Source organism: Littorina saxatilis, linkage group LG1 (assembly GCF_037325665.1).
Source record: "Littorina saxatilis isolate snail1 linkage group LG1, US_GU_Lsax_2.0, whole genome shotgun sequence".
Lineage (NCBI taxonomy): Eukaryota > Metazoa > Mollusca > Gastropoda > Littorinimorpha > Littorinidae > Littorina > Littorina saxatilis.
Genome location: NC_090245.1, coordinates 51,940,324 through 51,957,594, shown reverse-complemented (window position 1 = coordinate 51,957,594; position 17,271 = coordinate 51,940,324). Strand labels below are relative to the sequence as shown.

General features: G+C 47.5%; 1 protein-coding gene and 1 non-coding gene across 2 annotated transcripts in view; both read left to right on the top strand.

The window, feature by feature from the left end:
- LOC138973467 (splicing factor Cactin-like) overlaps window positions 1-16,922 on the top strand; it is a 32,305-nt gene extending 15,383 nt beyond the window's left edge. The window contains exons 14-19 of the mRNA XM_070346187.1: window positions 1,145-1,367; window positions 2,370-2,525; window positions 5,756-5,839; window positions 6,474-6,524; window positions 7,315-7,377; window positions 16,052-16,922. Coding sequence (XP_070202288.1) covers window positions 1,145-1,367; window positions 2,370-2,525; window positions 5,756-5,839; window positions 6,474-6,524; window positions 7,315-7,377; window positions 16,052-16,177 — 703 coding nt within the window. The 3' untranslated portion in view covers window positions 16,178-16,922. The remainder of the gene's footprint in view (window positions 1-1,144; window positions 1,368-2,369; window positions 2,526-5,755; window positions 5,840-6,473; window positions 6,525-7,314; window positions 7,378-16,051) is intronic.
- On the top strand, window positions 9,711-9,829 carry LOC138951349 (5S ribosomal RNA). The gene has a single exon (XR_011451103.1). It is a non-coding gene; the product is annotated as a 5S ribosomal RNA (ribosomal RNA).
- Window positions 16,923-17,271: the final 349 nt, after the last annotated feature.

The window sequence follows — 17,271 nt, the reverse complement described above, 5'->3', positions numbered from 1 at the left end:
TGGAACCCCCCCTTTAAAGGCCTCCACTAATCTGAGAACATCAGGTCTTAAAAAGGAGGGAGTCTTAAAATGGGGGTAAATTTACAGAGGTTATAAACAGAAAATCTGAGAAAACAGGGTCTTAAAATGGAGAGGGTCTTAAGAGGGGGGTTCCACTGTATCTCTACTATCATCATCAACAGCGACATCAACAACAACATCAACAACTATCTCTCCACCGCTATGGCCTTATTTGATAAAAGTCTGTAAATTAACCTGTATTTTAAGACTCTCTGTCTTTTAAGCCTGATATTAATTGGGCGAAGTCGACTTTGCGAAGTCTACTTCATGAAGCCTGCTGCACTTAGCTTTGGCATTGAATTTTTGTTCAAAGACTTTGCGAAGTCTTCCCGAAGTCAACTTCAGGCTGAATTAAGGACAGCCTTTAGGACCAAGTTTGTTTCCACTCTCTAATTTTAGGACCACTGTATTAACAAGGGAAGACAAACTTGACAGTCGAGATCAGAAAAAAACATATTACCTCATTACTTCTTCAAAATTGCACCCATTCATCGAGAAGTGATGACTGTGTTATTCACAAGCAGAAAATTAATGCACTGTAGAGTCAGAGATCAGAAAAAGCATCTGATCTTTCTTACCTCTATGTTCCCAAACTTTTGTACAGCAGTGATATGAAAGTTTATGAAACTCGTCTGCTCTGCTTGAGTCTTTTAAAGTTTGTTAAATATCGTTCACTTTTGAGAACATCTAGGCAAGAATTCAGAGTCTGATTTTTAAGAGTTTTAGCAGTCTTAGAACAGTGGGTTCCGCTGGAGGCAATATAAGCTAAAATGCTTGTGGTTGCGGTCTGCTAACTGGGCAGAGGATAGAATTATTGTCAGGGTGATAAAACACGACACCCTTTGTCGTAGCTCGTCTTGGCGAAAAAGTAAGTTGGATGATGATGCAACATCCGTTTTGCTTGTCCCGAAATCCTATACAAATGTGACTTTGTACGCATATGGATCGAAACTTGATTTATGAAACGGCTTTGCTCTGATACATTAACCGTTAAGGTGAGCTGCTAAAAGGTCATAAGTAAATTTAAGCAAAGACTTAAATTGTATTATAAGCTAAAGTGCTTGTGTTTGCGGTCTGTTAACAGGGCTGAGGATGGGGAGGAGGAAGCGGTCATCACAGAGGCCGACCTGGAGGAACAGGAGCCAGAGGTACCCCAGGAAGAGGACCTGTACATCAAGGGCGGCTTCTCTCCGCGCCTTCTGCAGCCTGGTGACCTTGACATTGATGCTGTCATCTACGAGGAGGAGGAGGACTCCAAGAAGCTGGTGGTGGCCAGGAAGCAGGTCTTGATCAGCGGCAGAGTCAAGGTCAGTTGGCAGGGCCACAGAGCTGTGATGGGGACATAGAAAATATCAGGCTGGGGAATTCTCCTCGGATCTGGGAATTTCAGAGAAAACTTGATTGGATTTGCGAAAAGAAAAGAAAAACTAATCATTGAGCTTTCAAACATTACGTCTGTATCCATGAATACTCTCTTCAGATATCTGAGGTTGATTTCAGGAGAGAAAAAAACTCGAAGCTTGAATATCTTTGCAAGCATGAGAAAACGTGTTGCCTCAATACACATCATAATAAACAAATGTGTTTTAAAAACGAAATTGATTTTTGGCATTTTTGCAGGAAGTTTCATTATTTCTGGACAGTGTACCACAGCAAATAACCTCTTAACAAAAAACATGAATAAGGCCAGGTTCAAAGCAAAGTTTACTGTGCTTACTTGTTTTTTAAATTGTTTTTTTTTCTCTTATTTTTTTTCTCGGAGATTGTTTTTGTTGATTACTGATCTTGCTTAATATTTACATTTTGTGTTACATTATGGAATATTTTTGACTGTGTATTGACAATTCATTCGTCAGAGTGCATTGGCAGTATGACATATAAGTTAATTTTCCTGACAGATACAGTAACTGACAACATTCCAAAATCCAGACCCGTGTGAATGTTGCATAATATATATGATGCTTTTCACTAATTGTCCCATGACCTTTCTTGTTTTGAGTCTGAATTAATTTCCGTGGTAGAATGAAATGATGTTTAATGTATTGTCTGTGAGAATGAAATGATGTTTATGTATTGTCTGTGAGAATGAAATTATGTATATGTTTTGTCTGTGAGAATGAAATTATGTGTTTGTATTGTCTGTGAGAATGAAATGATGTGTGTGTCTTGCCTGTGAATTGCAGCTAATGTGAATGTTTTATATGATGCTTTTAACTAATTGTCCCATGAACTGACCTTTCTTGTTTTGAGTCTTAATTAATTTCCGTGTTAGCATAAAATGATGTTGATATATTGCCTGTAAATTTCAGCTTGACCATGAAACGGAGTTTGAGAAGCAGGCGAGAGAAGGGATGAACAACGACGAGGCTCAGTTCAGCGTGCAGATGGCCATTGAACCACAGGCCTTTGTCTGGTCCGACAAGTACAGACCTCGAAAACCCAGATTCTTCAACCGTGTTCACACTGTAAGCACTCTTTTCTTCACCTGTTTGGCATCAGTGCTGCAAATAGTGTTGCAGTTAGTGTTAATACAGTGGAACCCCCCTTTTAAGACCTCTACAAATCTGAGAAAATCAGGACTTAAAAAGGAGGGAGTCTTAAAATGGGGGGTAAATTTACAGAGGTTATGAACAGAAAGTCTGAGAAAACAAGGTCTTATAAAGGAGGGAGTCTTAAATTGGGGGTAAATTTACAGAGGTTATGAACAGAAAGTCTGAGAAAACAAGGTCTTATAAAGGAGGGAGTCTTAAAATGGGGGTAAATTTACAGAGGTTATGAACAGAAAGTCTGAGAAAACAAGGTCTTATAAAGGAGGGAGTCTTAAATTGGGGGTAAATTTACAGAGGTTATGAACAGAAAGTCTGAGAAAACAGCGTCTTATAAAGGAGGGAGTCTTAAAATGGGGGTAAATTTACAGAGGTTATGAACAGAAAGTCTGAGAAAACAGGGTCTTAAGTTAAAAGGGAGTGAGTCCTAAATTGGGGGGTCTTAAAAGGGGGGTTCCACTGTATTGCAAAAATGGTCTCATTCAATACAAGATGGTTGTGTTTCATGGAGATGTTTTTCTTGTTCCCGAAAAGTACTTGGGTGTATTTTGTGGTAGAGAAATGATTGCACTCAATTTTAGGCCTGATGGGAGACTGCTGTAAACGGTTGATGTTGCTTTCACTTTAAAAGTGTGAAGAATCACTGCATCAATGCTGAAGAGTAAAGAGCAATAGTATTACTTACCAAACAGCCATTGGGACTTTCTGAAAGACAGTAATAGACAAATGCCATGTTACCTGTCGCTTGCCTTAACACTTTCTACCCCACCTATGTTGACCAATTTTTATTTGGCAATGGCTATTTTGCCGGTACCGGCAACGTAGCCTGTAGGCTATGTTGCCGGTACCGGCAAAATAACGATATGTTACGGTAGAGGCTATTTTGCCGGTTGGACGCTGATGAAGCTAGTAAAGTGAAACGTCTAGTCGGATTCTCCATCTCACAAAGGCAATTATACACAAGTAATCTTCAATATTTGTATTTCTGATGTGCAAACTTCAAATGCAATTACAACCTTGTCTTATACACGAATAAAAGCCATATTTCTCTCTCTCTCTCTCTCTCTCTCTCTCTCTCTCTCTCTCTCTCTCTCTCTCTCTCTCTCTCTCTCTCTCTCTCTCTCTCTCTCTTAACACCAAATACACTAATCAAACTGGCAAATATCCGCGATGATCTCTATGCAAGGAATTAAATACTGGTTATTGTCTCTCTATGATCGTTCTCGCTGACTCTCTGTCTGTCAGGAATCACATGAAATAGATTGAATATACGGACGTTGAATATACAACAAGTCATCGTCACATCTCTCTCTCTATGATCATTGTCGCTGACTCTCTGTCTCTATGTGTGTGTCATGAATCACATGAAATAGATTGAATATACGGACGTTGAATATACAACAAGTCATCGTAACATCTCTCTCTCTATGATCAATGTCGCTGACTCTCTGTCTCTATGTCTCTGTGTGTGTGTGTGTGTGTGTGTGTGTGTGTGTATGTGTGTGTGTGTGTGTGTGTGTGTGTGTGTGTGTGTGTGTGTGTGTGTGTGTGTGTGTGTGTGTGTCATTCATAGCAGTTCCTGCAGAACCAGAACTTGGTTTTTGGTCTTGAGCGTTTTCCAGCGCATTGCAGATGGAGGGATCTGAGACATGAATCACATGAAATAGATTGAGTATTCAACAAGTCATCGTCACATAGTGCACACACAGTACGGAGAGAAGACCGTACAGCCGAGTAGACGTAACTGCTAAACGGATTCCTCTGAAGTTCGCCTTTCAGAGCACGGATTGTGTCTGCCTCACCGACAAAGTAGCTCAGAATTTGTCTGTCTCGATCCACCGAGGACTTCTTTGAAAAGGGAACGGTTTGTCAACCTTGCATTTTTTCCGGCTAGGCATTCCAATAGCATTTATTACTTTTCCTTTTGGTCTGCCTCTCTTCCGGGATTTTGGTGGTAACGTCACATTATCAAGAGACGTCGACGTAGGCCTTGGTGCGGATGAACCCTCCTCGTCAGACGTCGTAGGCCTTGGTGCGAATGAACCCTCCTCGTCAGACTGTGGTGTTGTTGTTGGTGGTAGTGGGTTTGGGGCGGCTGTCATTTCATACACTAGTTCCACAACCGCTACATGAGACGTCGTAGGCCTTGGTGCGACTGAACCATCCTCTTGAGACGTCGTAGGCCTTGGTGCAAATGAACCATCCTCGTGTGACGTCGTAGGGCCTGGGTGCGAATGAACCATCCTCGTGAGACTGTGGTGTTGTTGTTGGTGGTGGTGGGTTTGGGGCGACTGTCATATCATACACTAGTTCCACAACCGCTACATGTTTTCCAGATCCCCACACTTTTACAACAAAATCTAACACGCTCAATTTCTCTTGGAAATCAAAGTTGTTTTCTGCGGCTAAAGAAGCCAATTGTTGTCCGAGGTGGAGTTGATAATAAAACTCACTATAAAAGTTCAAATTTGTCAATCAGTGAACACTTCTCTCCCCCAAAGAAATTCCCATCAGAAACTGTAATTTATTGGTGAGTATTTAATCACAGGCGGTAACTTTCACTTTACTAGCTTCAGAGAGAGAGAGAGAGAGAGAGAGAGAGAGAGAGAGAGAGAGTGAGAGTGAGAGAGAGAGAGAGAGAGAGAGAGAGAGAGAGAGAGAGAGAGAGAGAGAGAGCGAGCCTCTACCGGCAAAATAGCCTCTACCGTAACATATCGTTATTTTGCCGGTACCGGCAACGTAGCTTACAGACTACGTTGCCGGTACCGGCAACATAGCCATTTCGTTTTTTTTTTAGCCGAGACCAGCTGTGCTGCAGCAGGTCACTCAGAATTGTAGTAACTGTGTAGTAACTGTGTATCAACACACAGGAATGCAGGCATTAGATGGACGTTACAGGAAGCGACTGAAGCTAACAGTGTGAACGGATATATCCGTACCTGGTCAGATAGAGCCATATGAGTGGGTACGGATATATCCGTACCTGGGAGACAATGAGTTAAGATGACCGGACCTCTTCAGTTGACTGGGCATAAGCCAACAAAGACTGCTAAGTTGGATTGTTTGCTTTGTTGAATGTTATACGCTGTCTGATTGTCTTCATCATTGAATCCATAACACAAGCTATGTGTGTATGTATGTGTGTGCAGGGTTTTGAGTGGAACAAGTACAATCAGACTCACTACGACATTGACAACCCGCCGCCAAAGATTGTACAAGGATACAAGTTCAATGTGAGTTCACATAAAACTCTCCCTTTTTTTTTTTTTTATCCTCCCTGGTTCAAACTTCAGAATGCACAGTCTTGAATGATTTGTGTGATGCACACATTTTGATAGGATGCAGAACTTGAAAAGTGTAGGCTGAATTTGAATGGACACCATAAGATCCTTGCATAGAATCCATGTGGGTCATATTTTTTCTGTGACTGTCTGAATGCAGTTCAAATGACATTTTCATTTTCTTGTTTGTTGGACAGTATAGTCATTTGAAATAAGATCAGCAATAAACTCTGTAAAGGGCATTTGAGAATTGTTGGGAGTTTTTAAGAATTCCAAATTCTTCCCCAGCTACCAACACTTGTTCTGTGACACTAGATTATACACAAATTGCAGTGAGGGTTAATTCTCTTGATATGTTAAAAAAGGACTGTCAGACTACCCACAGTATAGGATCTTAACTTCTCATAATTATACATAACATGACACATTTTTAGGCACAACCCATCAGTTAAAAATAAACAACAGTTAAAAACAAAAACAAAAAAAAGCGACATCAACAGCACACAGAAACAGCTGTACAGACATACGCTTACAGAGGGCATTATCACTAATACTGAATACAATTTGAATGCTTTGTTTTTTGCAGATATTCTACCCAGATTTGATTGACAAGTCAAAGACACCAGAATACACTGTGGTACGCTCATCTTTGAACTTTTTTAGCCACATTTTTTTTTCTCAGTGATAAGATAATGTTTGTTCCAGTTTTTAGAAGGGGAGATCAAGAATCCTGCATATATGTGAATGTATATAAGTCAGTGTGTGTGTGTGTGTGTGTTTCTGTGTTGGTGTGTGTGTTGACTGACTGACTGACTATTAGGGTTTAACGTCCTCTTAGACCAACTGGTCTATATTGGGACAGGTATTGGTAATACCTTGAAGATATGGTGTGATACTTTGATTCGAACAAGCCCGCTGTGGCTGTCTTCTTCGACACACCAGCATTGGGTTTGTCTCGTCAAAGTATCGAAATACGATCATGATAATCGGAGACGAGAGATGATGCATGCGTGTCTTCGTGTTTTCCAAGCCCTGAGACTTTCGCTGTGAACGTGGGATTTTTTCGTGCGCATGTGTGCACACGGGGGTGTTCGGACACCGAAGAGAGTCTGCACAAAGTTGACTCCGAGAAATAAATCTCTCACCGAACGTGGGGATCAAACCTACGCTGATAGCGACCAACTGGCTACAAAGCCAGCGTGCTACCAACTGAGCTACGTCCCCGCCCCCGGTGTGTGTTGGTGTATGTGTGTGTGTGAGAACCAAGGGAGTGGGTGTGGTCCATAATTAGCAGGACTTCATAGTCTGAAAAGTGGGAAAGTCAGTTCTTCATTCTAAAAGAAAAAGTGTCAATGTTGTGGCTTGTCATGCGTTGGTCAGACCACAGGGTATTGGGTATTTATTCTGTTTTTCTACTTGGTGTGCAGACCCCACTGGAGGACAGTAAAGATTTTGCAGTTCTTCGCTTCAAGGCTGGCCCTCCCTATGAAGTATGTTAATCTTTGAGAAAGAGAGAGAGAGAGAGAGAGAGAGAGAGAGAGAGAGAGAGAGAGAGACACGGAGACAGAGACAGAGAGAGAGAGAGATTGGTTTGGTTTTTGGGTTTTAATGTCCCTTCAGCAGATGCTAGCTGCTATTCGAGACTGATGCACTTATTTTCTTTTTCACTTCAGAGACTCGGAGAGACACAGAGAGAGAGAGAGAGAGAGAGAGAGAGAGAGAGAGAGAGAGAGAGAGAGAGAGAGAGAGAGAGAGAGAGAGAGAGAGAGAGACTGAACTTGATTTTATTTAAGAAGAATGAAGATCTAAGGCTGGGTCTATTCTTACAATCTGTCCTTGAGAGAAAAAAAAGGAAGACAGAAAAAGAGGGGTCCTTCTCTGGAAAGGGGGTCAAATTGTTACATAGAGACTAAAAATCAATATACTGCTTTAAAATTAGACTATTCATGTCTGTCCGGAACTCTTTCAATCATCTGTAGTGAAAAAAGAGCAAAAAGATCCTCTCTCTTGGCATGCCATGTGGTCAAGGGGAGTCACTCACTTGCTTCTCAGTTGTATCATGGTCAAATCAAATCTGCAAAAGCTGAATGCTATGTCAGAATGATCAGAAGTTCAAGTGTCCAAACTTAAGTCTAATTTTCATGCAAAAGCTTGTGCTACGATCAGCCATAATCACAGTTCAGCAGATAAAAATAACAAATACCTGCTTTATATCCCTAAAAGTCGCTTCGAAACAGAGCTGGACTCTAAAAATGGCGGCTTCCGAACATGACCACGCAAGTCAGATGTACACACAATAGTTGCAGTGTGATCCTCTGCATATGCTTCACTATTTCTTACTGAATTACTCGGTCGGTGACATAAAAAAGAATTGTCCTTTAATGATCTAGGTCGTAACTTGATTAGCAGACACCGGACTCGTCAGTTGCAAGTTTTCATATCCCTTTCACTATCATTTCTTTATTTTCACAAAGCTGCTGTATATGAGAACCTTTAAGACTCAATTGTTTCAAAGTGTGTCAGTTCATTTGCATACTACTTTGCACTTTTCGAAAGATGTCAGTGGACATCAGAACGTGAATGCTGAGTAGCTTCAGTTCAGGGAAGGCAAGATGTGACCATAGAAACCTCTTGCCTTGGTTGCAAACGTTTAATTTTATTGTTGTTTTTATTCATTCAAAACATATGAATGTAACAAAATGGAGGCTTAAAGTCAGTCGGTCAAGTGAACAAAATCACAAGCACACGCTCGATTCTTGGACCCAGCAACAGTTCATTTGTTTGAGGTGTTAGTGCAGTGTGTCTGTTAATGGATTTTATGTATAAACTCTTTGTCAATATAACACTTACCTCGACAGTACTATTCTTGCACATTATCTATTATAGGCCGAAAAAATTGGACAAAACGCTGAGTGGGTACAATTATCTCCCATAACCATGCGCCACCGTGGATCCCAAGCACTGTCCGAGTGCTTCCCCCTTACAGGATGTAGGTGGCGCGTCCTCTTTCTTTTTTCGCGCGTGTCAGACCGGCTGTGTTTCTGCTACGCTCCCGGATTATTTTGGACTAAGAGGCTTCTTTTCTGTGTGGACTATCACCTGTTGGATTATTGTGTGTTATTCCACTTCTGGCTTGAGGCTACGTTGTGTTTCCTTCAACTTGTGCCTCCGTTTTTGTGTGGCGGACTCGGCGTGCCTCCCGTCCTACTTCGTGGTGACCGGTCGTCTGCTTCTCGTTTCGCCGCATTCACTTGAGTATTGACCTAAATTTTCTTTGAATTTTGTTAATTCTCGGTCTTTAAGGGTACGTACAGGGCGAGGTAGGATGTCTCGTCCTGTTTTGGGCTCTGGTTCTACGGAACCAGAGTCTGCCGGGGGCAACCCTTCTCCGGGCGCCCAGCGTCATGTTTTACGCACGGAGAAGGGGATCTTTCGGCGCTCCGACTCTCCCTCCCCAAACGCTTTGCGTTTGCGGCGAGGGAGGGCGGAGAAAGCCTGTTTGAGCAAGCTCAATGCGAGCTTGCTCAAACAGGCTGGGCTTGAGCCTGGGACTTCGGGCGGGGCTGCGCCGTCGAAGGTTCGGGGAAGGTCGAGGGGAAAGAAAAAGCTTCTTTCTCCTTCTCCTTCAGTGGAACTAGCTTCCCCCCCTTCGACGCCGTTGTCCGGCCCTCAGTCTCAGGCTTCAGCTCCTCCCGGTTTCAAGCCTGGGGGGAAGGTTTCCTTCTCCTCCCTGGCTCGAATCCGGGGGCAGGTCGATTCCCAACCCTCTTTGGGGGTTGGTGAATCCGATCTAGGGGCTACTGGAGAGACTCAGGTTTTGACAGCCAACGGCCATACCACGTTGTAAACACCGGTTCTCGTCCGACCACCGAAGTTAAGCAACGTCGGGCCCGGTTAGTACTTGGATGGGTGACCGCCTGGGAACACCGGGTGCAGTTGGCATTAAAATCTTCCTTTTCCGGTGCCTCTCCTGTGCCCTCCTCGGTTTCCACCGCTGTGGAAGCCAGGAGGGACACGGGTCCTCCTCTGAACTCCCTCGCTGGGTCGTCTGCTGCTGTTTCGACAGTAGTTTCGGCCTTCTGGGGGGGGGAGATCGGAGGAGATGACGGGGTCTCTGAATTCCCTCCCCGCTGGGGTTGGGATGCGAATTGACCCCGTTCAGGGCGGTCCTGTGGGGGCAGGGGTTTCAGGCTTCGTGCCTACGACCACTGCTACTACGGTTCCCTCTGACGTCCGTGTGACTGGTGGCTGTCCCTCTTGATAAGACGCTCCGGCCGACTAGTTACTGGACGTGGAGGTGTTCGACAGAACGTGGTACTTCTGTCGAATGGTCAGGGCGACGGGAACATTGTTTCTGTTGCTCAGACCGACACCTCCGACCGGACCGTCTTGACCCCACGCCATTCCTTAGCGTCTGGTGTTCGGGTGACGGATGGTCCGGACCAAGGGTCCGGAACGTTCCAGGCTTACGGGTCGGGATCGAACCGGACCCACGGGTCCCGACTGGACTTGACCTCCGGGTTTGGTCCGGACGGGACCCATGGTACGGGACCGTACCGGACCTTAGGGTCCGGTGCGGGACAGTACCTCTGGCCCTTGCCGGACCCCCGGACCTACGGGTCCGGATGGTACGGTACGGGACCAGTGGTTCGGTCGGGACCGGACCACCCGACCACCTCTGTTGGTCTGGGTGGTCTGGCACCGAACCGGAACACACCGGACCACCGGACCTACGGGTCCGGATGGTACGGTACCGGACCAGTGGTCCGGTCGGGGCCGGACCACTCGACCACCTCTGTTGGTCCGGGTGGTCTGGCACCGAACCGGACCATGCCGGACCTACGGGTCCGGATGGTACGGTATGTCCACGTCCGACCGAGCCACCCGAACACTTTTGTGGGTACGGATGGTTCGGTACCGAACGGGACCTCCGGATGCTACGGGACCGGACCGAACCTACGGGTTCGGATGGTCCGGTACCGGACCAGTGGTCCGGTCCGAACCGGACCACCCGACCACCTCTGTTGGTCCGGATGGTCTGTCACCGAACCGGACCATACCGGACCACCGGACCTACGGGTCCGGATGGTACGGTAGGTCCACGTCCGGACCGAACCACCCGAACACTTCTGTGGGTACGGATGGTTCGGTGCCGTACGGGACCTCCGGATGGTACGGGACCGGACCACAGGACCGGAACACCGGACCACCCTATCGGATCGGTCCGGACCACCCGACCACCTCTGTTGGTCCGGATGGTCTGGCACCGAACCGGACCTACGGGTCCGGATGGTACGGTATGTCCACGTCCGGACCGAGCCACCCGAACACTTCTGTGGGTACGGGTGGTTCGGTGCCGAACGGGACCTCCGGATGGTACGGGACCGGACCGGACCTACGGGTCCGGATGGTCCGGTACTGGACCGGTGGTCCGGTCCGGACCGGACCACCCGACCACCTCTGTTGGTCCGGATGGTCTGGCACGGACCATACCGGACCACCGGACTTACGGGTCCGGATGGTACGGTGTGTCCACGTCCGGACCGAACCACCCGAACACTTCTGTGGGTACGGATGGTTCGGTGCCGAACGGGACCTCCGGATGGTACGGGACCGGACCGGAACACCGGACCGGAACACCGGACCACCCTACCGGACCGGTCCGGACCACCCGACCACCTCTGTTGGTCCGGATGGTCTGGCACCGAACCGGACCTACGGGTCCGGATGGTACGGTACGTCCACGCCCGGACCGAGCCACCCGAACACTTCTGTGCGTACAGATGGTTCGGTGCCGAACAGGACCTCCGGATGGTACCGGACCTACGGGTCCGGACCTACGGGTCCGGACCTACGGGCCCGGATGGCCCGGTGCCGGACCACCCGACCACCTCTGTTGGTCTGGATGGTCTGGCACCGAACCGGACCATACCGGACCACGGGTCCGGATGGTACGGTATGTCCACGTCCGGACCTAACCACCCGAACACTTCTGTGGGTACGATGGTTCGGTGCCGAACGGGACCTCCGGATGGTCCGGCACCGGACCGGAACACCGGACCACCCTACCGGACCGGATCGGCACCCCCGACCGGACCGGACAGGACCATTTCTTTTCTGATCAGACCCGATGGGTTCCTGTTCAGTCTATAAATGGCGGGGGTTCGTTGGCTGGGCTGACCCAACAGTCGCAGGGTTGTTGTTTTTCTCCCCCTTCGGCTGCTGGAGACGTTTCGTTTTTGGGGCAGGGGTCTTCGCGGCCTCTTGCTTCTGTGGGCGTTTCTTCACAGCCTGCTTCATCGCTTTCGGCTCTTCCCCCTCAAGCTCCCTACACTCCTGCTTTTGAGGAGTTGTCGGGAAGTGAAGAGGAGAGTGAGTCGGAGGACGATAGGGAGGAGGATCAGGGTCGCCCTGAGGTTAACACTGATCCTCTACCCTTGCCGGTTTCTGATGGAACTTCCGAAGCTATGCTTCGTACTTTCCAACAGTACATGACAGACATCACGCGGCGTCTTGACGTCACGGATGCCTCTCTTAAGCGTCTGTCGTCTAGTGTTGACACACAGGACCTGGACCCGGGGTCTGAGGACGAGAGGCAGGAGGCTCGTCCTCGCACAGCTAGAAGGACGTTTGAACAGTTTCAGGACGTCCTTCCCTGAGACGCCCTCTCGTCCTTTGAGTCCGCTTCGGCCCGGGCGCGGGAGGCTCACGCCGCGTCTGCCGGCGGCTCGTTTTATGAACGATCCGTCCGCCGGCAATTCACGTTCCACCCTAGTCTTAGTGCCACGGTGGAAGCGGCAGCACATCGCCTGAGGAGTACAGATTCACGTGCAAACGCGACCTATGTTCCTCGGGAGGACTCGGGTTCAGTGCCATGCTTTCCTTCGGGAGGCGCTCCTCCACTGTTTCCTCGTGTCCAATCTGTTTCGTCCCTCCCTTTTCCCTTTGACTCTCGAACTCTCCCTTTCCAGACTTCGAGTGTTTAGGGTGGGGCTGACGGTGATGTGTTCGTTGGGGAGGTGCCTTCGGTCAAGAAGGTGGAACTGAGCTCTGCTTCGTTCCACAATCTTGAGGCCACCGTTTCTTCCACAGTCGAGGCCCAATCACAGGCCTTGACATGGATGAGCACGCTGTCCACACTGTTGGACCCTCCCGATCGGGCAGAGTCCGATTCCACTCGGGTCCTTGACACGGTTCGAGTGGATCGGGCTTTGCATGCCGTGCGATCGTGCGTGTCGTCTGCGGCAGAATTGGCCATTGGAACACGGGTCCACTTTATTGGCCCTGTTCCGTGATCATTTTCTGCCTACTTCTATAGTGCCTCCGGATATGAGGAAGAGTCTGAGGAACACGTTTTCTCAGCCTTCTTCCCTCTTTCATCCGGACACTGTTCGTTCTGTGGTGGAGTCCACACGCCAGAGGAACACTGATTCTCTGATGGTTGGCCTCGCTGCTTCGGCGACGGCGGCGGGGAGTAAGAGAAGTGCTACAGTCACCTCCAGCTCCCAGCCTCAGAAGAAGAAGAAGCCAGTTTCACTGCCTCCTTCTTCCTCCTCTTAGGCGCCTGTTGCGTTCCCAAGCAAGACGAAGGGTGCTCAGACAGGTAAGGGGAAGCAGCACCACCAGGGGGGGTGGTCGCAAGCCTGCGCCTGCCCGCCAGCAGAATTTTCAGTGAGTCCCGGCCCTACGTTGACGCCCCCTCAAGTTGCCCCTCTTTCGTCCGTCGGTTCCCTTTTTCGGGCCCGCGGCATGTGGGGCAGACTGGTCTGCAACCAGTTTTTCTTGAGGGTGGTGTGGTCGGGGTTTTCTCTACCGCTGTCGTCACAACCTCCATTGTCCGCTCTACCCTGGACGTTCCCCCCTCCTCGAGACCCTGCCAGATGGCAGGCTCTTCAGGACGAGGTGAACTCGTTGGTCGAGAAGAAGGCGGTCTACCCCCTTTCTCAGCCTTCTCCGGGGTTCTGCTCCCGCCTGTTCACCGTCCCCAAAAAGGACGGCCGGTTCAGGCCGGTGTTGGACCTCTCCACCTTGAACTTGTACCTTCACAGGTGCAAGTTCAAGATGGAAACCCCTTCGTCGGTCCGGTTGGCCATCCGGCCAAACGATTGGGCCATGTCTGGGACCTCCAGGATGCTTACTTCCACATCCTGGTGGCCCCAGGGTACCGACATCTGCTCCGGTTCGTTTGGGAGGGCACAGTGTTCGAGTTTCGGGCCCTCCCATTCGGCCTGTCCTTGGCCCCTCTGATTTTCAACGGGGACAACAACACCACATGCTTAGCTTACCTTCGCCACCAGGGGGGCACCAATTCTCGGTCCCTCTACCTGTTGGCGGAGGAGATTCTGCTCTGGTGCCAGACCAATCAGGTCCGGATGTCAGTCCAGTTCGTTCCGGGGAAACTGAACGCCCTGGTCGACATTCTCAGTCGGGGCGATCAGGTTCTCTCCACAGAATGGACCATCGCCCACAACGTTCTACAGCGTCTGTGGGCAAGGTGGGACCGTCCTCTGATCGATCGGTTCGCAACTCGATTCAGCGCTCGGCTTCCCAGGTACGTCAGCCCCTTTCGAGACATGAATGCGTTCCACTTGGACGCATTCACTCTCTTGTGGAGGCTCCTCGATGCTTACGCCTATCCCCCGACATCTCTGATTCCGAGGGTGCTGGCAAAATATCTGCAGGAACGACCAAGACTGATTTTGGTCGCGCCTTACTGGCCAACAGCTCTGTGGTTTCCAGATCTTCGCGGTCTCACCCACGTAGACCCTCTACCTCTGGATCTGGACGGGGGAGGTCTGCTTCAGCCTCCCTCATCCACGTCCAGAGAGTCTGTGCTTGACCGCATGGCTCTTGTGCGCTCCAAACTGCTTGCACTAGGATTGCACAAGAGTTCAGTAGAGTTTTCCTTGAACGCTAAGAGGCGATCAACTAATCAGCTCTACGACTTACGCTGGAGAGCTTGGGCCACCTTCGCCTTGTCCAAGGGGATAAAGCCGCTTTATCCCTCAACACAGGACTTGGCCAACTTCCTGGTGGAAGTGTATCAAAAGAAGAGTCTTTCTTCTAAGACTCTTCTTGGATACAGATCTGCCATCGCTTCCACGATTGCGGCCGCTACTGGTCGCAGACCTGAACACTTGATCAGGTCCTCCCTCATCGCTAATGTCCTTTCGGGTATTAGCAATGCAGCGGTGTCTAAACCTCGGGTTTCATTTCCCAAGGGGGATGTCTTTCTGGTCCTCAAACTCCTGCGTAGCAATGAGTTTGAACCCCTGGCAGGCATCAGTATCAAGTTGCTGATTTTTAAGACTAATTGTTCCTCATCGCTTTAGCCACTTGCCGTAGACTCAGTGGTATTCAAGCTTTGAGTGGCCTGGACTTTGACATTGAGTTCACCACACAGCAGTGGTTGCCAGCATGGTCACGTCAGTCTAAGGTATGTTTCTTGGGTATATTTTCTTTTACGGTAGTACTGTTCGAAAATTGCCTGGGTATCTTAATCCTTGGATTTAAGTGATTTTGATTAAGGAGTTTAATACTCTACATATCACCCTCACACCACTCTGGTATTCTGTGCAAGAATAGTACTGTCGAGGTAAGTGTTATATTGACTGTAAGGCTTCTTTTTAAGCCTACTGTCTATATGATACTTACCGAGACAGTACTATTAGAGTTTCCCTCCCGCCTCCCCTCTTGATATGTTATGGGCTTTTTGAGGGTCTGCAGCTCATAAAGAAAGAGGACGCGCCACCTACATCCTGTAAGGGGGAAGCACTCGGACAGTGCTTGGGATCCACGGTGGCGCATGGTTATGGGAGATAATTGTACCCACTCAGCGTTTTGTCCAATTTTTTCGGCCTATAATAGATAATGTGCAAGAATAGTACTGTCTCGGTAAGTATCATATAGACAGTTGGCTTAAAAAGAAGCCTTACAGTTGATGTCACAGTGTGTGGAAAAAAAGTACTTCAAATAACACTACCCCGACTGCTACTCCTTTTCAGAGAATGACCCACAGATAGAAATAGAGATGTGTGGGTGTGTGAATGCAGGTACAGTTAATGTCAGTTAATCAAAGACCAGTCTACTCACATAGATGTAACTTAAAACTCCAGTGTTTGGAACAAATCATTTATTACGCACACAATCCAAATTTCTTTCCAGGACATTGCCTTCAAGATCGTCAACAGGGAATGGGAGTACTCCTACAAGAGAGGATTTCGCTGTCAGTTCCAGAACAACATCTTCCAGCTTTGGTTCCATTTCAAGAGATACCGGTATCGACGATAGCTCTCAGAAAGAGCCCCGCTTGTGTTCTTATTACTGTACATTACTTAAAGCAGCAGTCAGCAAGCATAGCGTTGGCCTGCTTGGAAAGACTGACAGTTTATGTATGACTTTCCTGCGTGAAGCTGATAGATGTGTTTATGTGAACCTGAACCTGATACTGTCAACAGAAAAAAACACAACTTTGTACAGCCAATTTTGTAACAGAGCGAATTAAATAGTTTCAGTTCTTGTTGTACAAAGGGAAAGTATACAGGTGATGGATTTGAGTTTGTTTTTTTAACGTGAAGCTGAATGTGTTGGCAGAAAAAACCTCTGCACAGCCAATTTTGTAACAGGATGAACGTAATAGTATAGTTTTAACTTCTTGAGGTACAGCAGGAAATCTATACAGCCATTTAGTAGCAGAATGAATGATGAATGTAAAATTGTCACTTCTTGATGTGGAAAATGGTTAGACAATGAAGACAATAACAGAATGAACGGTCTGTGGTACTGGCATTGATAAGGTAGTGTACAGTGTCTCTAAGCTAGAGGTAGGGTTGAGAGCAATTGTCACGGTCCTCTTGAAGGAGAATTTTCATGCACATATTCAGATTGTGTTTGTTCACTTTTGATAGTCATTACATTGCAGTATGTTGAAGGCTTCTGAAAATAACAGACCTGTGAACTTCACCAGTACAACATGTGTGTCTGTGGGCATTTTTCCTTGTAACTCGTACAGAAAATAAAATTATTTCTTTCTTCACTTAACAAGTGCATTGACTTTGATGTCTCACTTTTCTTAAAAATCAACAACGTACAAACTTGTGTTTCTCTGAACACATTGTTTAGCATCCAAAAGTTGTATGCATTCTGGTTTTTTTTCCTCTTCTCAGAACACCTTGTTCATGATGATTATAATTAAACTCAACACTTTTGCCATTCTGAAATTACTTCTGGTCATGCACTGCACACTTACATTTATTCAAACCCTTTGAGTTTGAGCCAAGTCTGATTGATGTCCTAATTCCAAGACTTATTATCTTGAAATCAAGCTTAGTACGCTCTAACAATTTACTATCAAGCTGTGTTAGTCCCAAGGAAAACTAATACTT